General features: G+C 37.7%; 1 protein-coding gene across 1 annotated transcript; it reads left to right on the top strand.

The window, feature by feature from the left end:
* Positions 1-22,709: 22,709 nt before the first annotated feature.
* On the top strand, positions 22,710-26,173 carry LOC131052689 (L-type lectin-domain containing receptor kinase IX.1-like). Its single transcript, XM_057987268.2, has 3 exons — positions 22,710-22,998; positions 24,396-24,874; positions 24,956-26,173. The coding sequence occupies exons 1-3, from the start codon at positions 22,710-22,712 to the stop codon at positions 26,171-26,173; spliced, it is 1,986 nt and encodes a 661-aa protein (XP_057843251.2).
* Positions 26,174-26,588: the final 415 nt, after the last annotated feature.

The raw sequence follows: 26,588 nt of genomic DNA, 5'->3' as shown, positions 1-26,588 counted from the left end.
CAAGATCATCTTCAAAAGAATTCTAGTTTAGGTGATTTGATTTTGTAAGAAGTTGAGCTTTATGGTTTCATATTTTTTGCAACATGTGTTATTTGGATAGCTAGTACTATTAAAAAGAAGTATGGGGTGGGGAGAATAAACCAAATTTGTAAGCCCTAATGACTTTCTTAGTATTATAATTTTTACACCAAAACTAGTTAATTTAAGGGAATAGGGAATTAGGTCGAGACAAGAGACTAACTACTTACTAGAATCTAAGGAACATATCATAATGAATCATACATGGAATATAAAAGTATTTATATTATTATATTAATTATGTATATCGTATTCATCCTTATATCTCCTTATATCCTTCTATACATTCATACTATATCTATTCATATGCATTTATCTTTATCCTCTAATACATTCTTATCTCATTTCTTATCTCTCTCTTTCTGACATTTGCATCTTATGTTGTGCTTATATTTGATATGTAGGAAATGAGATCCTAGTCTAGGAGTGTAAACTAAGATCTCAAGTCTCCATGACATATCCTGAAATCATAAGTAGGTTAAGTTACAAAAATAATAGAAGAGTTGAACACTTGGGATTTCTGATTAATTTATTACAATAAATTTCAGATTGTGAAGTGTATGTGAATGAACTAGGTTAAATGATATAAAAATGATAAATTATAGTATGAATAGTGAAATATAGAATGTAAAACATTCAAAATAGCTCAAATATAGAAATAAGATCCAAAGAGGAACTTGTAGCTAAAATCTATAGTTGAATGTGCTAGATATGGTTGGAGGGAACCCTAATAGAAAGGTTCATAAATGCAATCAAGAGGTCAATATAAGTTTGATTCCCAAAATTTCAATAACAAAACATCAAACATGGTTGGAGGGCACCCTAGATAAGATGTTTCTACTTGTTTGAAATCAAGAATAGACTTTCTTAGTCTTTCTTTCAAACTTGTAACCTCGTATTCTCTCATATCTAAGCCCGCAAACATGAAAATGGGGAGAACTAGCTATGTTGTATAGGGGCTTGCTTAAGTAAAATCCCATGTTGGTATTCCCACCTCAAAAACAACTATGATCATTGTATATGGTCAAAATGGATAACAATAATAACAAGATTGAAAGGCTAAATGAATCCAACCACAAAACCCTAGCCTAACAATAACAAAGATCCACCATAACATATGAAGATTACCTAAGACAATGCAAATAAAACAAAATCACAAAGATTATACCATCACATGTCCAATAGGGTTTTGATCTCCATTCTTCCTATCTCCATTGATCTTGCTTGATATATTTGCTCTCAGATTTTCATGTGCACAAGAGCTCAACAAAGAATAGAATGTGGTTGCAAGTAGAATCGTAGTGTAGCCAATTGATCAAGTTGTTAGGGTTTGATAATGAAGAAGGCATCTCCTTAAATAGAAGACACAATATGAAATGGAGGGATAAGATTGAGAGATGTAAAAAGAGAGGTCGGCTAGGATTAGAGGGTAGGTAGAACAAATAGTAAAATAATGAAAGAGGTAGGTAGTGTAGGAATTAAGAGATGAATGACATGTGTCATGTGTAGAAAAAGATAATGAATTAATTAAATAAATAAAGATTTATTTAATTAATAGAAGAAATAAGATAATTAAATAAATAAAATATTTATTTAATTTAGGAAAAGGATAATTTAAATAAATAAATGTATTTATTTAAATGAGAAATAAGGCTAGAAGAGCATAAATGAATTAATTAAATAAATAAAGATTTATTTAATCAATAGAAGAATTAAGCTTAGATAATTAAATAAATAAAATATTTATTTAATTAGACATGACAATTTTGGGTGTCTACATTTTGCCCCTCTTTGAGACAATGCGGCTTGTCGTGTTGTTTCAAAGAAGATAAGATGAACTGATACAGAGTTGCCCCAGTATGGGAATAATATGCCCCCTCGAGAGATTGGATGAAAATGTCTGAAAAGAATTACAGACAATCTCTCGATAAGAAAGAAAGGCTAGAATGGACTGACCGAATAAAGTGACAAAGGCACGAGATGAAGAAGACTGACTCAGGAAATGAAGGCCAAGGCTAGGGTAGGCTATAAGATAGACCACGGGCAAAAGACATCCTCATTGTCATCTACACCGTCACGAGATCAAAGTGCAGAGTGAGAAAAGAGCAGCAGCAGTCAGCAGTGATGGCTTTCGTACACAAATTCGACTCTGTTCGCTGATTTCAGAGGCCAGCAGAGGCAGGAGAGTTAGTAAGTACCACCAAACCTCCTTGTAATTTGACGCATTTGCTTTTGTCATTAATGCATGTCGAATAGAGCAATAAATGCGCTTAGAAGTAGGGTACAAAAAATGCAAAAACTGAGAAACCGCATCTGCGTCGGTGTCAGGCACGTCTGTGTCCGATAGGCATGTCTGTGTCAGTGCTAGGCACGTCTGTATCTGGAACCGCGTTTGTGTCAAATGCAGGCGCGTCTACGTCCATCAGGGGCGTTTATGTTGCAAAGTCGCGTTTGTGAACAATGTAGGCATGTTTATGTAAAACAGGCACGTCTGTGTTGTTTAGGCGCACTTGTGCAGTCTATAGGCGCGTTTGTGAGTTAGAAACGCATTTATGTTTGAAAAATGCAAGGTTTTGTCTTCTAGGTCAAATCGGCAGTTCTGTGATGAACATACACTGTCGATTGGATAAGCTGCTAAGAGGATACACTCAAGCAGGTCCTCTAGGAAGACTAGGATAGATCAAGGCACTTTGTGATGAACAGGGAGTACCCAAAGTATGAGCAGCACTTTGTGATGAACAGGGAGTGCAAAATGTGAGTAACACTTTGTGATGAACAGGGAGTGTCACACACGTAGTACTTTGTGATGAACAGTGAGTACTACTAGGATAGAAGCAACACTTTGTGATGAACAGTGAGTGTCACTAAAATCGATAACCATATGCATTTAGATAAAAGGTAGCATTTTGTGATGAACAGTGAATGCCACAATGACTGACATGATTTGATTTGCTTGACTGTAGGAGTATTTGCCTATGTTAGAGTCACGGGAGAGATTCCCGTCGACACAGAGGTTGCGATCGAAGTTGTCGTTTCAGGATAGAGCTGCCATCGAGGAGATGGGTTTGAGACACGTGCTATATGTGCCTGATTTTCAGGAAAACATGGGTTTGCTGACTGCGCTAGCCGAGAGATGGCATTCAGAGACTTGCACATTCCATTTGCCGATGGGTGAGATGACAGTCACCCTTGAGGATGTTTACAGGATTCTGCATATACCTATTGATGGAGATCTGATTCCATATGATCGTGACAGAGACAGAGAGGCTTTGAGACGGGTGTTTCAGGATCCCAACATAGAGATGAGAGCAAGACATGTGGCATGGGACACCATGACCACGACAGGGTTAGCATTGCCAGCTGTGATCGGAGGAGCTATTAGTGGGTTCCTATGTCTGGACAGGGCGACATGGGGGTTGGCAGTGGGCTGGGGAGGAGCACTCGAGACACTGGTGATGCAACACACCAGATATGCGTGGGGTCCATGTGTGTTGGCCCACCTATATTATGAGCTTCACCAGTTTGTATACCATGGATCAGTGGGACTGGGCTATGGAGTGACACTACTGCAGGTTTGGGCATACAAGCATCTACCTATTATGCGACCGATACATTTCAGAGGGAGAGGTCATGGATGGAGTTTTGTTCATCTGTATGACATGATCACTTCGTAGCCGCGGATTGGCAGGTTAGAGTATTGGCGGTGAGTAATAGATGACATTGACGTAGTCATCTGGAGGCCGTATCTGGGATGTGAGGAGTGGGAGGATGACGCAGTGGAGCTGCCGTACACCTTCTGGAACAGGTATCTGATTGGGCGGATGCCCTATATACTAGAGAGACAGCTGGTGGATAGAGTATGTAGGCAGTATGGCAGGATCCAGAGGATGCCATGAGGCTCGGGTATGTATGCCCGTACAGTTAGGGATCAGGCGCAGTTTGAGCCTTTATTGTCATATGATCAGGCGCTGACACAGCTGGCAGAGATGGTGCCCCTACCCTGGGATATGTGGCCAGAGATCGAGGACACTGGGATGGATGCAAAGTATGCAGCATATTGGGCCGAGCATCCATTCCCTCGATTGATAGATCTAGGAGAGCTATTGGAGGGAGATGGAGGAGGAGATGATGATGATGATGGTGGGGGTGATGGAGGCCGAGGCTGACGGAGGCAGAGGGGAGTAGTTGGGGAGAGGAGGGTGGCACCTCTAAGGGAGGGTGGATAGGAGGGACAGGCCCAGGTGGTGAGGGGTCGCGGTGGATTTCCCCTACAGGTACCAGTAGCACAAGGTCCTGGAGCACAGGAACAGAGACAGGGACAGGTACAAGGACAGGTGCCAGTATAGGTACAGGAGCAAGGACGGAGATAGGTACAAGGATCTAGGCATGTACCGAGACAGGTACCCGTTCAGGCACCAGTACAGGTACAGGGATAGGCACAGGGACAGGCACCCACAGAGGGAGAACCATAGGCAGAGGCAGAGGGTGGGGATCTAGAGGAGGATGAGCTGATTGAGCTCAGGGAGATCTGCCAGGGCCAGGCAAATGAGATATAGGATCTAGAGAGGGAGAGAGACCATCTTAGGACGAGGCTCAGGGATCAGGCAATTCAGCGCTACACGGAGGCTGAGACATCGCTGAGGGCAGGGAGGCAGGCGGCGGAGGACATAGGAGCAGGCTACGCATATGTCCTGCGAGCCAGAGAGGAGATTGCCTACTGGAGGGACCTTTATTATGGTTCCATACCAACAGATCAGCAGGCGAGGAGCTTCCATAGACCATCGCGGACAGCGATAGCTACGGGAGGGAGCCGGAGGAGACAGGCATTGAGTGGTGGGGTCATGGGTCCTCCACCACCACCAGATAGAGGGGACAGGCAGGGTGATCCTGTGGTGGGTCCTTCGAGGGCTCAGATTCCATTGAGGCTAGGCGGCTCCGAGGGAGGGAGTTCATCATAGCCATAGAGGGCTCCCTTGTATCAGTATTTGTACCATTTTTGTATTGTAGACACCTGCGGGTGATTTTGTAGCCATATGATTTTTTTTGACATCATTGTACCATGACACTTTATATATATATGAGATGATTCATTTTTGCGGTAGCTATATGCATGTGTACCTATGTGATGAGATGTTCTTATGATGTATGTTTTATGTGATGGATGCAAATATGTATATGATGAAATGCAATATATTTTTTTCTTTTATGTTTTATATGTATATGCATGATGCAAATGTGAATGTATGTGATGCAGATGAATATGATAATGCAAATGTAAATTGTGCTAACAGGTGTTGTGTGCAGAATGTGATGCAGTTGTGATATCTATATGTATGTGTGAAATGCTTATATGTGGTAATGTAGGTGTAAACTACATGAAATGCAAATGTTTTTGGTGTGTCATTATATTCAGTCATGTGATAGCAGGCTATGCGGACTCAAGAAGGATGATGGAAGTCAATCAAGAAAGGGGGATGGAAGATAGAAGATATGGAAATGAAAGATCTTCTTGTGCGTTATCATCATTGAGCTTTATTATGGCAAAATAGGTTATGACAATCGAGGCATATATTCGACCCAGAAAGTCATTGTACCTGTTTGCATGGAGATAAGACAGTCACAAACAAGGAATGCCCTAGTTCACACTAGACTCACAGTGTCCTCATATCCTTGGACAAGTCATAGCATTACTAAAAGACAATCCACAGATAGCAAATGCAAATAGGTGACGATACCCCATCCTCGCCTTTCTAGTCAAAGACATCCTGGAGATAGAATCTCTAGTCAAAGACATCCTAGAAAAGCTAAAAGACATGTCACCAAAAGATAAAATCAAAAGAAAACCAAGACTCGACACCAACATCCACTGTAGTCCTCAGGTTTAGTGTCTCTTGTAACTTGTATAAGTCTTATTTGATTGTGGTCACAATGTTTACTTTCACAAAAAGGATAGATAGCACTGAACCATATATTGTCTGAGTCTATTGAAAGATTTGATTTGTTGAAGCCCATTGTTGCTGCTGTGTCTCATCTGAAATTGACTAAATCCATGAAACTGATACTTTATTGCGGAGAAGATGAAACTTTATTGTGGACTGGCGATGCAAATGTTGCTTTATTGCGGATTGTGCGCGAATAGACTGAAGAAAGCTGGAAGAAACTATACTCCTCGAAACATGTGATGTTCTTAGTTCCACACCCATCACTAGACGTAGGATTTGCCTTAGCCACAGATAGGATCTGATTTATTATGGATGGAAAGGGGTGAAAAGGGATGGTTAGTATGAATGGCTAACCAATCTTGGGTAGATCAATAACAAGCCATGATGGGAATGGGTAAGTTTATTATGGATGGATAGGTTGTGAGTGTGTGCAAAGTGAAAGGATGAAAGTGAATCCTGAAGGAGGGAGGAGCAAAGTCTCTACGCATGGCGCTGGTGACCCAATTTTCACCATGGTACTTGCCAAGGGCGCCACTGAAGTGGTTTTCACCGTTGGATGAAATTATTTCTCTTTACTTTTTTCGATTTTTCAATGTTTTTTGTGTCACAAGGTGCTTGTTTGCCAGGTTTTCACCAAGTAACGAATTTTTTGTTTTTATAACTTTTTTGTATTTTTGAATTTTTTGATTTTTTTGTATTTTTTGAATTTTTTTGATTTTTTTGTATTTTTGAATTAGGATATTCTGGAGAACTATGTGTAAAATCTGTGAAGATGCATGCTATTGATAGGATCCTCCAAAGGTTCACCTTCTGTAGTTGAGAGCTGATATGCCCCAGATCCATATGCTACTGTAATGATGCAAGGACCAAGCCAGTTTGGTTCGAACTTGCCCTTCTTCTCTCTGTCTTGCTGATTCTTGGGATTTTCTCTGAGAACCAAATCACCTACCTCAAATGTGCGAGGCTTGACTTTGTGATTGTAGCTGCGACTCATTCGTTGTTGGTAAGCCTTGAGATGATTAAAAGCAGTTTGTCTCTGTTCATCCAACAGTTCTAGTTCTTATAAGCGAGAGACTCTATAATCTTCATTGTTGATGATGTTTCACAAAGAGACACGTAAAGAAGGTAACTCGACCTCAATAGGCAAGATGGCTTTAGCACCGTAGACAAGTAAGTAGGGTGTAGCTCCTGTAGGTGTACGGACACTTGTGCGGTAGGCCCAAAGTGCAGGATTGAGTTGGATATGCCAGTTACGGCCAACGTCGTCGACTATCTTTTTGAAGATTTTAAGAATTGTTTTATTAGACGCCTCAGCTTGGCCATTACCTTGGGGGTAATATGGTGTGGAGAAACGATGGGAAATATGGAAGCGGTCACAGAGTTCACGAACATCCTAATTTTTGAAGGGACGCCCGTTATCAATAATAATGGAATCAGGAATACCGTATCGGCAAATGATATAGTTAAGGATGAAGGTAGCAATTTGTTTTCTAGTGACTTGTGTGAGAGGCACGACTTCAATCCACTTTGTGAAATACTCTGTGGCTGTGATAATGAATTTATGACCATTGGAAGAAGGAGGGTGAATCTTGCCTATGAGATCAAGTCCCCACTGACAAAAGGGCCAAGGAGACGTGAGGGGTTGTAGTTCTTGTGCTGGTGCATGTATGAGGTCTCCATGAATTTGACATTGCTTACATTTCTTGACAAACTGATATGAGTCTTTTTCCATATTGGGCCAGTAATATTTAGTCCTGATGAGTTTCTTGGCCAAGGTAGGACCACTAGCATGCGGACCACATATCCCTTCATGCACTTCACGTAACGCAATCTGAGCTTCATCTCTTTCTAAACATCTAAGAAGAGTGCCATCTAGACCTCGTCGGTATAAGATATCAGCTAGAATGACATATCGAAAGGATTGGCGAATGAAAGTGTAGCGTTGGTTATTCGATAGATCAGGAGGTAAGGTATTGTCACGAAGATATATGAATATGGAGCCATATAACTGGGATTCGGGACCAACAACGCATATCATTTCAGTAGGAGTGATCTCATATGAAAGAACCAATAGGTTGTCTACCAGGAACTCATAGCAGGTTTCATTTTGAGGTAGGTCAATTAGTGAAGCAATTGTAGCCATGGCATCTGCAGCACGATTCTGCTCTCTTGGTATCTGCTCAAAATCTATCTTTGTGAAGTGCTATTTCAAATCATCCACCATTTGTTTGTAAGGCATTAATTTTTCATCTTTTGTTTGGTAATCATCAGTTGCTTGATGGATGACAAGTTGAGAATCCCCAAAAACACGAAGTTCTTGGATCTTCCACTGAACTGCAACTCATAATCCAGTTGTTAATGCCTCATATTCCGCTATATTGTTAGTGCAAGGAAATGATAAGCAGTATGATTTTGGTATAGAATCGCCTTGAGGAGTTATAAAGAGAATACCAGCACCTGCCCCATGCTGTGTGTATGAACCGTCAAAGTACAGTTGCCATGGCTTTGCATGTGATATTGTTAAAATGGATTCATCTGGAAATTCTGAATTTAGAGGAACATCATCAATCATGGGGGCATCTGCTAATTGATCCGCAATTGCTTGTCCTTTTATTGCTTTTCTGTCTAGATACTTGATGTCGAATTCACTCAGGATCATTACCCACTTGGCCAGTCGCCCAGTAAGTGTTGCTTTATTGAGAAGATATTTTAATGGATCAATTCTTGCAATCAACTTAGTCTTATGAGTAAGCATATAATGGCGTAATTTCCGTGAAGCAAAGACCACAGTAGGACATGCACACTTGATTGGTGTGTAGTTTAGCTCATATCCCACCAATGTGCGACTGATATAGTATATTGCTTTTTCCTTGCCGTCAGCAATTTGTTGTGCTAGGAGTGCCCCCAGTGCTGTTGGAGTAGCTGATATGTATAGTAGCAAAGGCTGATCTAGAATTGGTGGCATCAAAACTGGCGGATTCAAAAGATAATCTTTGAGTGTCTGAAAAGCTTGTTGACAGTTATCATCCCATTTGAACTTGATATTTTTATGTAGCAGGTGCTGAAAAGGATTACACTTATCTGCAAGTTGTGCTATGAATCTTCGTATAGACTGGAGTCTCCCTTGTAAGGATTGAAGTTGACTGATATTTCTGGGTGGCGGCATGTCCAAGATAGCCTTGACTTTTGCTAGATCGGCTTCGATTCCTCTTTTGGACACAATGAATCCAAGGAGCTTCCCGGAGGTTACTCCAAAGACACATTTCTTAGGGTTTAATCTTACTTTGTATTTTTCCAATCGATCAAAGACGACTGAAAGTATGTCCAAATGTGTATCTCTATCTATTGATTTACCCAAGAGATCATCAACATAATATTCCACGGTTATGTGCATGAGATCATGAAAGATAGTGGTCATTGCTCTTTGATATGTAGCACCTTCATTTTTCAGCCCAAAGGGCATGAAATTCCAATAGAAAGTTCCCCACGGACAAGTGAATGATGTTTTGTGTTGATCCTCGGGTGCAATCCTGATTTGATTATAACCAGAAAATCCATCCATTAAAGATAACATTTCGTGACCTACTGTGAGATCAATGATCAAGTCAATATTTGGTAATGGGAAGTCATCTTTCGGACAAGCTTTGTTGATGTCTCTGAAATCTGTACATATTCTGATGTTGCGATCTGGTTTACTGACAAGTACTAAATTGGAGATCCATTCGGGATAATCAATTAGGCGTATGAATCCGACATCCAATAACTTCTCCAGCTCTGCTTTGACTAGTAATGCCACTTGTGGATGCATTTTCCTTAATTTCTGTTTCACTAGCTTTGCCCCCGGTTTGACTGTCAAATGATGCATTACCAAATCCAGATCTAGTCCAAGCATATCAGCGTATGACCATGCAAAGTTGATTTGTCGTTCTTTGAAAAAGCTTATGAATTTTGACCTTTCGGACTCTGTCAATGATTGAGCTAGGAATATATTGTGTGGAATCTCTTCTGTACCAATGTTTGTTTTGATAGTATCCTCTACCAACATGGATGACTTTTCCTCATATGATGCTAGGAGAATGTCGAGCCTTCCATCTTCGGGTGCCTCAGAGAGGTTTTCGCCCTCAGATACATCCTTTCTTTTTACTTTTTTGGAATCAGATAGCGCCACAGTGTGGTTTTCCGCGTAAGACCCTTGATTTGTTCTTATTTTCACATTTTTGCGACTGGAAGGTCTGACACCCTCACCAAAATATGCCATGTTGTTGAGTTCTATGGTGTATCCTGCTTTGTGGTCCCCAGGGGGAAGATCATCTCGTATGCCAAGATAGTCAATAATAGCTTCATCATTTTGAAATGTGTCAAATTGTGCTGGTCCTTCATAATCCCAGTCAATGAGTTGGTGGTGAACAAGGGGAAGGCCTTTAATGTTTCCGGAGTTTGCAGGGCTAAGAGTGAAGATGTGGTTATATTCGGGTATATTGAGGCAATCATCGAGGTCATCGATGGTACACTCCTCATCAGTTTCGATTGCAAGCAAATCCAAATTATCATCACTAGTAGCGCCTTCTGGGATAGGTGTCCTCATCCTATGTGATTTCGACCTAGAACCTTGAGATGAAGACTGTGTGCAATCTTTATGGGTTGTTTCTTGACCAACTCTGAACTTTTATAAAATTCCTCTTCTTCTGTGGGTTCATCTGGCTCTCTGAATGTCTCGGTGAGCTCATAGTCACTGGAGGATTTGTTTGAACCCCATTCCCATTCGTTGGAATCTGTGGAATAGTAATCTTCTTGTTGAAATTTGGCAACTTTGATTTGTGATGCCTCTTCTGTCCTTTTAGTGTGGATCTTGGAAGTCAGAAAACCAAGTCCCTTTGAGCGTTCCCTTTTTATAGTCAATTCAAGTTGTAAGGGCTCCATAACGCCTTCCTTGCATAACCCAAGAGGGCTTTTTCCATCATACCCAAATTTTTGTAGAATCTTGAAGCCTTTGCCATATTTCTCATAGGGTATATTGATCTGATCTTGTGTGTCCTCTTCAATGTCTTTGTAAAGCATTTTGTATAAATCTTCCTCTTCTAGTTCGCCCCATCTTTGAAAGGTAGTAGGATCCCATTTGAGTATCATGATGGATATTTGCTTGTTAGGATGTGGCCTTCCATATTCTTTTGGAGAGCTCATGACTTGTCGTAAATACATGGTCTAATTTAAAGTGTATTCTCCCATGCCTTTGTCCTAAACTTTTCCTTTAAGTTCACCTTGTTTTGATGTCGAAGGTTTCAATGACTCAGGGTTAATGTATGCCGAAGAAGGAGCAACCTCACGATTACTGGGAATAATGGTTTCAGTATGTGATCTCAAGTTATTGCAATATATGAACGGATTAGGATCATCGTTAACTGTTACCTCGACTCCATTATGAGGAAACTTAATGCATTGATGATATGTCGATGGGACTGCCCTCATTTCATGAATCCAAGGACGTCCTAGCAATATATTATAAGTGAGATCCAGATCTAGGACCTGACAAACCACATCCTTTGTGACTGGCCCAATTCTTAGAGGTAAGGTGACTGTTCCCTTGGATGAGCGCTCTTCATCATCATATGCCTTGATGGTGATTTGATTTGTAGAATTCACAGCTTTATCAGAATATCCCAATTGTTTAATGGTGCTCAATGTACAAATGTTTAGACCAGCTCCTCCATCTATCAGGACTCGCTTTATTCGATGTTTGTGTATGAAGGCTTCAACATGTAAAGGTGCATTATGTGGCTGACTTACGGAGGCGTCATTAGCTTCTGTGAATGTAAGGGAATGTGGAATGGAAAGGTGTCCCACCATGGCTTGAAACTAGTCCATGTTTAGATCAGTAGGAATGGCAGTGTCTCTCAAGATTTTGTCAAGAATAGCTTTATGAGCGGGGGATATACGTAAGAGCTCAAGGATGGAGATGAGCACAGGTGTCTTCCCTAACTGTTCTACAAGGTCATACTCAGGTTTGGTTGATGAAGAAGCAGTATTTTTAGTGGAGGCACCTGGCAACGTAATCTTACCTCGACGGGTTGTAATATGACATTCAGAGGTATGTTCGGAAGAAGATCCAACACCTCTTAGGACAATCTTGGGTCTCTGAGTAGAATTCTCAGATGCTTGTCCTTGATGATAATGGTAGAGACATAATTGTCCATCGAGATGTGATTGATAGTTGAATCATAGTAATAAGGTGCTCTAGTATAGTTGGCCTGATCATCTGTGACTTTGGTTTTTCCCTTGTCATGCTTTGGGAATGGTTCCTTAAACATCTCATGTTCTTGATTAGATGAGTGTCCCTCAATCTCAATATCACCTCTATGAATGAGATCTTGCACAATGTTCTTCAGTCAATGGCAATTTCCTGTCTTATGACCCTTTCTTTTATGAAATTCACAATACTCATCATCACTCCACCAATTTGGTTTGACTTTTGGTTCATATGGAGGAAAATCTGGAACTGTGATCACTTTGTTTGCCATGAGCTTTTTGAAGACTGACTCAAGTGGTTCTCCCAATGGAGTGTACTTCCTTCGTGATCTAGAAGTTGTTTGAGTATTCACTTGATTGTTTGTAGAACTTGATCCCGAAAAGATGAATTTGGGTCGCACTGTATTGGCATCAACAACACCATCATTGACTGTGTTCTTATTTTTATTCCAAAATCTTGGCTTGTCTTTTCCTTTAAAGTCATCTTTGTTTTCCTTGAATATCTTAATGACTCCTTGTTCAATTAGAACCTTTTCTGTTGCTAAGCCTTTTTCAATGACATCTTTGAAGGTGGACAAACAAGCTTTCCTTAGATCATAGCCAATGTCTTTGTTAACATTTTGTGTGAACATCTCTACCATTTGTTTCTGTGGAATTTCACAAGAGCATCTGCTAGCTAGATTCCTCCATCTTTGTAAAAATGATGCAAAAGACTCTCCCTCTTTTTGCTTGGTGTTGCACAAAGTAGTGACGGATATGTCTGTCTCTATATTGTAGGAGAAATGTTGAAAAAATGCCTCTGCTAAGTCACCCCATGACTTAATACCAGGTGGTAGTTGGGAGAACCATTCCATAGCTTGATCACCTAAGCTTTGTGGGAATAATCTCATCAAATATGTTTCTTCTGCCGCTACCTCAATGCAAGCTATGAAAAATCATCTTATGTGTGCCTTGGGGTCTCCTTTTCCTCTATACTTGTCAAATTTAGGCGTCACAAAGTGTGCAGGAAATGGAGGCATTGGAATGCTCTTGTCAAATGGATAAGGACATATGTCTCTCATTGTGTATGTTGGCTTTGGTGTATTTATGTCCTCCATTTTCTTTTGTAAATCCCTGATTTGTTGCTCCAAATTGCTCTTAGGTGGAGATCGACTTCTTGAAGCATACCCCATGTTTGAGGCACCAATTGGAGTAGGAGCATATTGCATATATGGATGATATTGATCATACACATGTTCATATGGAGGAGGTCTATATTGATGCGGCATATATGGAGCACTTGGTATAGCTTCATGTTGAGGAACCCCATATCTATTTTGCGCATGTATACCATATTCTACAGGCATGTCATGTTCCATTGTGTTGCCCCCAAATTTGACATGGGGTTTCCTTGTGTCCAAATTTTGAGCATGCCTTTGAATATCCAATTGTTTTGGTTGATCCATAGCTTGAGCATATCTATCTGCGTAAGACTTCCATAATGGTCTTCGAAGGTAAGTATCATATGTTTGACCATGTGTATGTGGGACTTCTGGTTTTTGAAGCAAAGCTGATGGTGATTCAAGTACCATATGTGGTCCTCTATTTCCTCCACTATTAGGTCTCCTTTGATCCATGTTGGAGTGAGTTTGTTGCAAAGGTCGGTTTTCCATAAGTTGAGACATGTCAAAATCATGAGGTATCTTGGCTCCACTTTGTGCCATCATGTGTAAAAAGTATTGTCTATCCCTCCTCATTATTTCTTCAACCAATCTATTGAAATGGGGATTCATAATGGATTCTTCTACATCTACTGAATGTATTGAAAAGTTGTCCACATTTTCATTGTGTGTAGCATTGTTGTTTGTAGTGTCTGCGTTTTCCACATTTGGAATGTTTCTATAAACATCCATGTCAGGCAATGTAGTGTGCTCAAGATTGAAAAATAAATCATTGTCATACTCATAAGAACTCATGTTTGCGGATTCTTGAGCTTCTTTAGCTTTTCTCCTAGATTTTTGAAGACGGGTTTCAACCATGAACTACGTATGGACCAAGATGTGAGAGACTAGATGAAAAATGGAAAGAGTATGGAAGACCAAGAGTTGTATGGAGTGTAAATGAATCTGAGGTGTACTTGCAAATGTCCAAAGTGTAAGACCAAGTATGTGTGTAGTAGAGTAGGTGTGACTTCCAAAGAGAGGATAGTTTCTCTTGATGAGGTAAGCTGACCTTGACTCTAAGTAAGACCAAATGAGACCCAAAGGTAAGAAACCTTGGTGAGGGACCACTTAGCAAAGTGTTGTTGTATGTAGTGTGTTGACACAGTATGATGAGGACAAGCAAGTGACCTTTTGACTCAAGTTTAGACAAGTATGACTGTAAAATGAGATGTGAAGCAATGATGGACTGTATGAGACCCAAAGACAGGTTGAATGCTAGATGAAACCTGAAGAAACAACCTAGGAAGCTCAAGTATTCTGAAACTGATTTCTTTTGTTTGCTGGACTATAAAAAAATTTCAATTCTGGACACAGACGCTTCTGTATACTTCACAGATGCGATTCCTAGACACAGACATGTCTCTGTTCAACATAGACGCTGCTAGACACACAAACACTATTATGCCCTTCACAGACACACTTAGATGACTCAAACGCAGTTAAAATAGACATAGACGCATTTCTGTAAACTTCATGCAATTTTTCAAATCTGTGAAGTCATTTTGTTGTGACCAAATCCAACTGTTTGACAGTTTTTCATGACAAGAGGACACAATGTTGATGAGGAATCAATGTTTGCAAGTGTTTAAACTTCAAAAGTGTGTTGTTTGATGTAAAATGTTTTTCATACACTTGAAGACACAAAAGAAACAATGTTTTGTTGTTTGGTCTTGAATGTTTGAATGTTTAACATAAGACAAGCACAATTCTTATGGCTGGCCAAGACAATAGTTGTTGATCCCACATAGGGTTTTACCCCCGAGGCTACACTATTCAGAGCAGATACTTAGATGCTTGACCTCATTGGCTCCACCCTCGGCATGCACTTCTCGGGTCAGTCAAGCATCAGTCCCCATGAAAACTCCCCATGGAGAACTTTGTATCTCTACTAAGAACCGTATGTGTGTGGGCCGCTACCAGAAGTCCGACGTCCTGCCCCAACAACTAGAAGGATTTGGGCTTCTAAAACAAAAAGGTGCTAGTAAGGGCATCTGCTCATGTGGCCATACATGCGGCACTTTCAGCTCTGTAAATACAGAAGGCTCCTAGCCGATAGGGGTTACGCCCTACAAATGATCAAATAAATTTGATCAAACGGGTTTATGGGGAGACATAGTGTCGGTATGAACTAATCAGCACACATTATTCATAGTTTTCACCATGAATACATTTGATTATAGTGGTTCGGATGAGGTGGGTTTTCCTCGCTACCACTTGGGTCGTTCTCTTCTCACTAGTAGTCCTAATGACCACACGGGAAGACAGGCCCTCTAAAGATTAAACAAAAAGAGCCTATTGCTCAAGACACAAAAGATAATGATTCAATTTTAATGCACCAATGGAAGTGTTTGCTAATCTATGAAAACAAGGCACACAACAAAATTTCAAAACCCTAGCCAAGGACCTGCAACAAAATTTGTTAGTAGTTTGGGTTGTTTGACATAATCACCCCTTCCCGCAAACACACAAGTTAGGTGCATTTTAAAAACCCAAAAGACTTTGTGAAAGAGGGGCCTTCAACAAAAACATTTTGCTTCCAAGACAAGCTGCACAAACTTAGTTAGCTAGATCTGAAAGGGTTAGTCCAAAGATAAACCAGATCTGAAACCCTAAGTGCGAAATCCGAAAATTGAATCAATGAAAATTTGAAAATTTTGAAACAGTAAATACACAAACACTGTTACCCTCAACACAGATGCATCTGGATTACACAGACGCGGTTCTGTGATTCACAGACGCACTTTAAAATCACAGACGCCCTTCTCCACCATAGACGCGGGTAGAAACAACATAGACGCGTTTCTGAAACACAGACGCTCCTGTTTGAAACTTGCAAAATAAAATTTGTCGAAAACACAGATGTGATTCCAGATTTTGCAGACGCGCCTGAAAATCAAAGACGCGATCCAAAAGTTCGCAGACGCGGAAAAACCTAAAATGCCGTCGAAAAATGTCCGATCTGCAACTTCAAAAATGCAAAATCTACAACAAGAAGGTTAAATGCAAAGGGACAAGAGTCCCACCGGGCATGCCAAAATGTATTTGGTGAAAATGGATAACAATAATAACAAGATTGAAAGGCTAAATGAATCCAACCACAAAACCCTAGCCTAACAATAACAAAGATCCACCATAACATATGAAGATTACCTAAGACAATGCAAATAAAACAAAATCACAAAGATTATACCATCACATGTCCAATAGGGTTTTGATCTCCATTCTTCCTATCTCCATTGATCTTGCTTGATATATTTGCTCTCAGATTTTTATGTGCACAAGAGCTCAACAAAGAACGGAATGTGGTTGCAAGTAGAATCGTAGTGTAGCCAATTGATCAAGTCGTTAGGGTTTGATAATGAAGAAGGCATCTCCTTAAATAGAAGACACAATATGAAATGGAGGGATAAGATTGAGAGGTGTAAAAAGAGAGGTCGGCTAGGATTAGAGGGTAGGTAGAAGAAATAATAAAATAATGAAAGAGGTAGGTAGTGTAGGAATTAAGAGATGAATGACATGTGTCATGTGTAGAAAAAGATAATGAATTAATTAAATAAATAAAGATTTATTTAATTAATAGAAGAAATAAGATAATTAAATAAATAAAATATTTATTTAATTTAGGAAAAGGATAATTTAAATAAATAAATGTATTTATTTAAATGAGAAATAAGGCTAGAAGAGGATAAATGAATTAATTAAATAAATAAAGATTTATTTAATCAATAGAAGAATTAGGCTTTGATAATTAAATAAATAATATATTTATTTAATTAGACATGACAATTTTGGGTGTCTACAATCATATAAAAAATAGTTATTTTAATAATTGAAATATTAAAATGAAATGATTATATGTTAGGTATGAAACCCTCTTATGGAGTTTCACACAAAGGTGAGGATGTAATGCTCTTAGACAAGTCCTCTAGGTGGTTATGCAATAACATGATCACCAAACATTATTCATACATAAATGTAGAGTGTTGTAGCTTATTTCTCAATGTGCTCCAGTCTACTCGTGGTGATTTATAATTCTCTTAGAATCATTTGGAATTGTAACTTAACCTTATGAATGATAAAATATTTCTTTATATAGGATTTGCAAGTCATTCTTAAGTTTAGTTTGTCATAAAAAGATCAAGTACAAAAATCAAGGCTAGAATTTTAAATTATGAAGAACAAAACTAGAAACAAATATAATTTCTAGGATTTTTTGTCAGATAGCAATGGAGGGTAGCCTTGTCCCACCAAAATATGTTCTTCTAAATGGATCCAAGAGTGTAGAGGTTTGTTATACTATTTTAGATCCTAATTTGGGTATTGGATGATAATTTAATTGCAAGATTAATAATTAAATTATAACATATAATAGGGCCTAAATAGAGTGTAAAATTGTAAAGGGTTATAGTTTACTAAACTACATTTACCCCCACTTTAGCAAGAATATGAACTTACACTCATACTCACTCTAAAGTAGAGATAAAGAGGTAGAGTGGTTGTAAGTAAGACATACTAGGGATACGATGACACTAAATTGAGGGAAGTAATCCCCCAAGCTTAGCATCATATATAAACCCACACAAAAAATCCATAAAAAACACATATACAAATAAATTAATGTTAGTACTATAACAAATGAAAATTTCTAAATCAAATAGGTGAAGAGATCTTGATGTATAGGTTGTCTCAACCACTAGTATCATTTTTAGAATGTTATTGTAGGAGCACAAGTGAACTTCTAGAAAGAGACAAGAGAATACACCATAAAGATGATAAGAGGATCCATGGTCCATTAACTAGAAAGTTGTGTTATGATACAAGTCCACAAACGTTGCATGAATTCCATAGGCCAACGAGTTGGGTTGTATTAGGTGATTCATGTAGTGCACGAAAATGATCAGACTAGCAAGCCACACTATACGAGGTAATCAAAAACTAAGAAAGCATAATCAACAACAACAATCATGCTAACAAGTTATGTTATTATAGAAGATAGGTGCCTAAGAAAATGTAACAACAACGACAATCAAACTAACAATCCTTCGTATACTAGTTGACCAATGTCTAAAAAAGTGTAAAAAAATTTCAACAAGGGATCAAGCCTTTCAAAATCCAATGGTTGCTTTTTGTTTTCTTGATTTCTTTAGTCACAGTTCAATGGTTTTTTTAAGGTGATCGTTTCAGGTTCTTTCCTAAACCCTTTTGTTTTGATTATGTGATTTGTCAAATTGGGAACCTATTCCCATCAGTTTGAGCTTCTAGCCAAAGCCTCTTTACAAAAAGGGTATATCCTTTTTATTGTCTTGTTTCTTGTGAGTTCCTCCCTTTTGTGCACTTGCATGATGGTTATGTAAAGGTCCAGTCTTATCTCACCTTAATTAATCAAAATATTAACATATTAATTTTTTAATTTCTTCTACCAATGTTTCTATAGTTCTCAACATATGTGTACCTTTTTCAAATAAATTTCGAGCTACTTTTCTAAATTTTAAATAAATTATATATTATTGTTCTAAGGTAAAAGCACAAACCTGTGTCACACTTTTATAAAGGAAGTGGTCAACACAACTAAAATTTTTCAACTTTGACTGCATAAAAGTGGCATTTCTAATTTGAATTTCAGAATAATGTAAACTGATGAAATGTGTAAATATGAATGAAGTTTATGCCCATTATTTTTTAAATTTTAAAAAAATTGAGAATTTTCAATATATTTAAAGGCAGATTTTTTATTGCTTAAAAATGCTAAAAATAAGGGGGTCTAGTTGACATCACCAAAAAAAAATGAAAACAAATGTATTTTTTCTTGATTTCAATTTCCCAAATAGATGACATACATATGTAGTGCGGAAAAAAAAAGAATTAAAATTTGATGTATATTTTTCTCATAATAACATTTTAATGTCCAACATAACTGAATTTGATAGTTTTCATTCAGTGTCATTTTTTTCTATTAATTTAATCATTATCAAAATAATAATTAATATTCTTTTGGAGAAGATTCTCTCCATTAGGGAAAAGTATATTTTGTAAAATATTTAAATATGATTTAATATACTTTTTTAATCAGCCTCTTCTCAAATTTAAAAAACCTACTTGCAATATTTTAAAAATAAGATATATTGAAATTAATCAAAATATTAAAAAAATAATATGTTAACATTCTTGACTTTAAGTTCTACACAAGGATATTTTTAGATTTTTGAAAAAAATTATTTTGACTTTAGAAAAATATAATAGAAGTGGACATTTTCATAGTTCACTGAAAAATGATGGTGTGGTTGCCACATAAGATGCCACATAAACACTTTTAGCCAAAACCCTTTCAACCGAAAGTGTTTTGGCCAAAACCACGCATTACATTTTTTGCATCCACCAAAATTCTACTAAGGAAAATATTTGAATTTGGGTTCAGTATTTATAGAAGGGGTTTTCGATTATTGTTTCAGTTGAAACAATTCCAGCAAAAAAAAACTTAGTTGAAACTACAATGCCACATGTCTGCCACATAGTTTTGACTGAAACACTTCCAGCTAAAATATTTTTGGCCAAAATTATTTCAGTTGAAATTATCTAGTTGGCTCAAAATGCAACACAAATTTATGCTTTTAAACTCTATACTTTATTCTTTAAACTTAAAAAAAATTACATTTTTAATTATTTTGGTGCAAGTTATGTGACCCACATGAACAAGTATCTAATTTTTAGTATGTGTCCACTTTAAAAGATCATTAAAAAGAAATCTTAATAAATATTACAAAAAATTACACAATTTCTAGTACTCACTCTTAACTATCTTTCTACCAAAAGTTTTTTGAAAATACTAAATGCAACTATAATATTTTTGGGCCGCACACTAGATACTATGCTATGTTTTGCAAAAAAAAATTAGAAAAACTTTTGTGTGTTGGAAGGATTTGACCCTCTTAATCTTATCTATTTATGAAAACTTTATCAGTTTAGAAACCAAATTCATATTACTATGATTTTTCTTGTTTTGGTATCTTCAAATTTTGAGTGTATGAGCCTTGAATTGCTCTTCTAAGTTCAAGTTACGCTGATTTCAAAAAAAAAGTGTGGTCATTTATATCCTCTTTTTGTTCACCATCTTCGTGCACATAACTGAATTCATTATTTTATTTTTATTTAATGCAATTCCTATATTCTTTGAAAAATAAAGAAACTCATCTAATCTACCTCATTTTTTTCTATAAGGATACAATGCACCTCATATACTTATCGTTGTGGTTGTAAATGTGACACACAATAGCTACAAATAATTCTAGTTGTTCCTATTTCTTATATGGACCAACAAAAAATAAAACTAAAAGTATGGCAATAATATAATTATAAAGCATATCTTTTATTAATCACTAGAGCAATAATTAACCAAAAAAACTCTAGTTGTCATGTTCTTACCTTCATACTAGTGCCATGAGTTCAAAGATTGTAAGATCTATAAATATTCTTTGCATTCTCATGTCAAAAGTATGCATACAGTAAATGAGCCCTTGGTCTACTGGTAAAGTTGAATGTCTCTAAATGAGCCCACCAGGGATCAAGTCCTATTGAGTGCAAGGTTCTGACATCATAAGGGATGAGGTCGGGATTGTGCCTTAGGCCAATTTGGTGGAATGGATACCCATCAATCCTTGGCTCTTAGCCAAAGAGGTTCAACCTATAGGCTCGTGCTCTGTATCGGGTGGCAAAAAGTACTTTGTGAAGGCCCTCATTGGGTTGGTAGCTCACGGGCTTCGTGCCCTTGCCGGGCTGTCATGCTCGCAGGTCTGGACCTCCATTCAAAAAAAAAGTATGCATACATTCAAAATAATATGTATGTAATCCTATAAATGTAAGAGAAAGTCATCTAGAAAAATATCTAAAAGAATAAAAGAATGGCTAATAGACACACATGCGCTCGCATGTGCACACGCACACACACACACACACACACACACACACACACACACATTTTTAATCAAATTAGAAAAACAATAACTATTAATATAATTAAATTCAAAAAATAATAATTACATAATTTAATAGATTAAATAATAAATAAATACATCAAATAAACTCCAAATTTTCATCAACAAATATATACATGTCTATCAAATGATTAAATTCAATTTTTTGTATTTGATATTTCCTAAAAGAAGAAGACATGTTTAAATATTATATATAATTTAAATCTTTGTGATTTTTATAAAAATTAAATGTATAAAAGAATTGAAGAAAAAAAAATTCAATAAAATTATGTATAATTTTTTAACATCAATGTTTTAATTCATACTCCTAATCTATTGTACAAAAACAAGATGGTGATAAAATTTGAAGGTTGCTTACTCTTTGTCTTCTCAAATTTGTTTACATGGAAAACCAAACTTGCCAAATTGTTGATTCCTTATCAAAAAGAAAATTGATTAGATGGTGATAAAATTTGAAGGTTTCCTACTCTTTGTCTTCTCAAATTTGTTGACATTGAAAACCAAACTTTCCACATTGTTGATTCCTTATCAACTAGAAAATTGGTTAGATGGTGATAGAATTTGAAGGTTTCCTACTCTTTGTCTTCTCAAATTTGTTGGCATCGAAAATCAAACATTTCATATCGTTGATTCCTTATCAATAAAAAAATTAAATAAAAATAGACATTAAAAGTCAAACATTCCACATTATTGATTCTTCATGAAGAAGAAAATTAATTAGATGGTGATAAAATTTGAAGGTTGTTTACTCTTTATCTTCTCAAATTTATTAATATTGAAAACCAAACTTCCCACATCATTGATTCCTTATCAACAAGAAAATTGAATAAAAATGACATTAAAAATCAACCATTCACATTATTGATTGCTTACGCTAAATTTATTGACATTGAAAGTCAAGCATTCCAAGCGTTGATTCCTTTCTGAAAGAGAAAATTACTTATCGTAAGTAATACGAGATATCTATTTCGTCGGGCAAGAAGAAAAACCAAGGTAAGCTTCAAATCATATAACGTTTACAGTCATGGAGTTGTTTGACCATTATGGTCGGTGGGCTTATGAACGTCAGCGTCTCACTTCAATCTACAACGTAGAATAGACTAATAAGCGGTCAATCAACTCCATTGTCACGACTATAGAATTACACGCCACGATAGACAAATTTAACATTAAATTTGACTGAACTTGCCCCTTTGAGACTACCCTACTCATATAACTTAATTGTTGTTATCCAGTCGCACATGAGACGAATTGAGATGGCTAATCTCCATAGAATTGAGTTCACCCGATTATTTGTCGTTTGTATTAGTGCATCGTCTTCTTTCATTCATGGGGTCGATGCAGAAGCAATTAACTTTCACTTCCCTCCCAGGGCCAATATCAATATCGATCAGGATGCTTTCTTTGGAAAGGATAGGATAGAGCTTACTGCCAATCATTTAAATGGCAGAATTAAAAGGGGCCATGGATGGGCAACTTATAATAAGTTGATTCCAGTGTGGGATAATTCTTCTAAAGCTTTGGCGAATTTATCAATATTACATGGTAAATATTCTTTATGTCTATCAAGTCAAAAGTTAATTGGAATCAAAATTTGATGCATGCACCGTATACATGGAAGATAACAGATGTGTGGTGTGCACGTCGGAGTAGACAGAATTTTCCACTTCAGTATTTATGTCCACATCGATTACTGCCATGCAAGAAATGAGTGGTAGCGAAAAGACCGCAAATAGGGAAATATATCGATTCCATCATTATATTCTTCATACGTTCAAGAATGGACCATCACCATTTCGTTGTCTCTCTGTTATTTTTTTCTTTGAATGAACTTCACTTTTGACTTGGGCGTTGATGCGATTCATTTGTCGTGTTTGATTGTTAACTGTATTTATTCGGCTCGCTGCTGCTATGGAAGTTATATATATCCAACGCGTCTTTCTAAGCTTTAGAAGATTTTTCTTTTTGTTATTTGATATGGGAGTGAGATTTATAGACTATCTTAGTCTACTTTTTATATTTATTTTTTCAGTTTTGAATTTTCTTTATCAAATTCAATCAATTGAAATACCATCTTTTATTATATAGTGCAGGCCTAGAAATCTCAAACTGTTAATAAAGACCTCTATTTTCTAACTACCATTATAATTTTAGATATCATTTAATACTTATGTATATTTGAAAAAAGAAAAAAAAAATAATAAATTATATAAAAATAATTATCTTTTCAAAATTGACAAATCATTGTTTAAAATGATTTTAATGTAAATTTGTTTATCAACTTTCAATTTTTGTTATTTATGAATGTTATTCCAAACCATCTATATAAAATGAGATTAAACTCGCTGATATACTTTTTATTTCTCGAAAATTAATTTTACCAACACAAATTCTAGTTCTTCCTCTTAACCATGGGACACTTTGACAATGCTATGGTGGCTGGATTTAATCAACGCTTAGAAGCTTCCTGTCCAAAGTTTTTTTTTTAATGCTTTTTAAAAAAACTATCCGAAGACTAGTAAGCAATCAATCGACTCCATTGTGACGACTACTGTGTTACCAACCCACGCCGTTGCGAGCAAACCACACTAGACTAATGTAGTATTCAATTCCACCATAGTCGCCACAGTAAGCTTCCTCTGCAGATATAAATTAATGTTGTTCGCCAGTAACACAACAGACTTATTGAGATGGCGAATCTCCGTAGCAATCGGTTAGCCCAAGTATTCATCCTTTGTATTATTGTATCATCTTCCTTCATTCCTTGGGGAGATGCAGGAGCCACTAGCTTTAGCTTCCCTCCCACCACCAATATCAGTTCTTCAGAAGATGCTTCCTTTTTCAAGGAACAGATAGAGCTTACTTCCAATCATTTAGATGACAACCTGAAACGTAGCCATGGTTCAGTAACCTAATTCCTCTATGGAATAACTATTCCAAAGCTTTGGCGAATTTTTCTACCCATTTTCAATTTGCCATCTCTAAGGTCAATAACAGTAAGCTCACTGGGGATGGGCTCACTTTCTTCCTTGCGCCATCAGGACTGCAATCATCGGACAACTCTTCTGGAGAATGGCTTGGTCTTTATGAAGCTGCAACTGATGGAAACTCGTCGAATCAGATTGTTGCTGTGGAGTTCGACACATATAAGAATCTTCCTTACGATCCGGATGATAACCATGTGGGAATTGATGTCAACAGCAGGAAATCAAAGAAAACCGTTTCAGTAAATGGCCTGTACAACAACACGTCTTTCAAGAACGGAAAAAAGTGGGAGGCATGGGTGGATTACGATGGCATTGAGAAGAAGCTCAAAGTGTTTCTTTCATTTAACCCCGATCGCAGAGATGCTTCTAAACCTAGAACTCCATTCTTGTGGTACGATATAGATCTGCGTCAGTTTCTTCCCCAGAACGTGCAGGTTGGCTTTTCAGCGTCCACTGGAAACTCAATTGAGACTCACACAGTATACATATGGAACTTTTCATGTCAATATTCCTAGGAGATTTCAATACCAGGCGTCAATGCTTCTGGTCGAAGTCCAAAAAATAAAAGGAAATCTTTTGAAAAGATTATATGCACATCCGGTGTGGCCTGCTTCTTAGTCATATGCTGTTTTATTAGGGCAAGAAAAAGCAAGCGCAGGGATGTTGGGAAGGACGGCGGGGAGAGCGATGAGGAATTCAACAACGCGCTTCGAGAGACAGCCCGATCTGCTCGTGAGTTTCCATATGCTGAGCTCAGCGCCGCCACCGACAACTTCAACGACGACCAAAAGATCGGTGTCGGCGGATTCGGATGTGTGTACAGAGGTACTTTGGCTGGCACAAACGAAGCTGTGGCAATAAAAAGAATATCTCCATCCTCCAAGCAAGGGAAACGTGAGTACGAGACAGAGGTCAGTATAAACAGTAAGCTTACTCATCATAATCTCGTGAAGTTTCTGGGATGGTGCCATCGAAAGGGAGATTTGCTTCTTGTTTACGAGTTACTCCCAAACGGGAGTCTGGACAAATATATTTTTGAAAACCCAGAAACTCCACTGGAATGGGGTCGAAGATATAGCACAGCATGTGATATAGCCTCCGGTCTGGTTTATCTTCACGAGGATCGGCAAGAGAGCGTTGTGCATAGAGATATTAAAGCCATTAATGTGATGCTGGATTCGAAATTCAAAGCGAAGCTGGGTGATTTCGGCCTTGCCAGAATGGTGGAACGTGGAAAAGGAGGGCATACGACCACGGCAGCGGGTACAATTGGGTACATAGCACCGGAGTTCGTAGCAACGGGAAAAGCCACCCGAGAGATGGACGTGTTCAGCTTTGGAGCCCTGAGTCTTGAAATTGCCTGTGGAAGACGACCAGCAGACTGGAGCTTGATTGATCACAGTTCCAGAGTGGTGGAATGGGTTTGGCACTTGCATGGAGAGAACAGAATTCTTGATGCAGCAGATAAGAAGCTGGGTGAAAATTTCAATGGTGAGGAAATGGAAAGGCTTATGAAAGTCGGATTGCTGTGTTGTCATCCGGATCCCAATTCTAGACCGAGTATGGAAAAAGTAGTGGGTATACTGAAAAGAGGAGAGGAGTTGCTACATGTTCCTCTAACGTTTCCTGTGGCTGTGTATGGTGACCGTGTTCCTCCTGATACCACGTTCTCATCATCACTCTCGACCTCCAATGGAATTGGTAGCAGGAGAATCTCAGCTCCGTCCGAATGAATCCAACTCTCGAGTCGCCTCCTAGCAGGTCGATCAGCTCAATGCTTCTTTTCGTTAACTCAGAACTTCATTCCGATTATAATTAGCTTAATTGGGTTCTAATTACTCACGACATTAGGCTTTTGTTTGTAAATTTAACATCTATCTCATTTCAACCGTTTTGTAAATTCAGATGTGAGAGAGATCGTTCTAGGAGTTTGAATTAGTTGATTTGGTTCGCAGAAAGGCTGCAGTTTGTTTTCTTTTTGGTTTTTGATTTATATCATTTTATAGACTTTGGTAAATTGTTTCTTTCATAAACATATCTGGTATAAGTTTGTTCTGTTCTTGGTTTCGTTATATATCATCTTATAAGTTTTTGTTAATTTTTTCTTTCATAAACATACATGTTATACATTTGTTTTTTTTTTGTTTT

This window comes from Cryptomeria japonica, chromosome 5 (assembly GCF_030272615.1).
Source record: "Cryptomeria japonica chromosome 5, Sugi_1.0, whole genome shotgun sequence".
NCBI lineage: Eukaryota > Viridiplantae > Streptophyta > Pinopsida > Cupressales > Cupressaceae > Cryptomeria > Cryptomeria japonica.
Note: the sequence above shows the minus strand (reverse complement) of the source record. Positions and strands in the feature narration are given on the sequence as shown.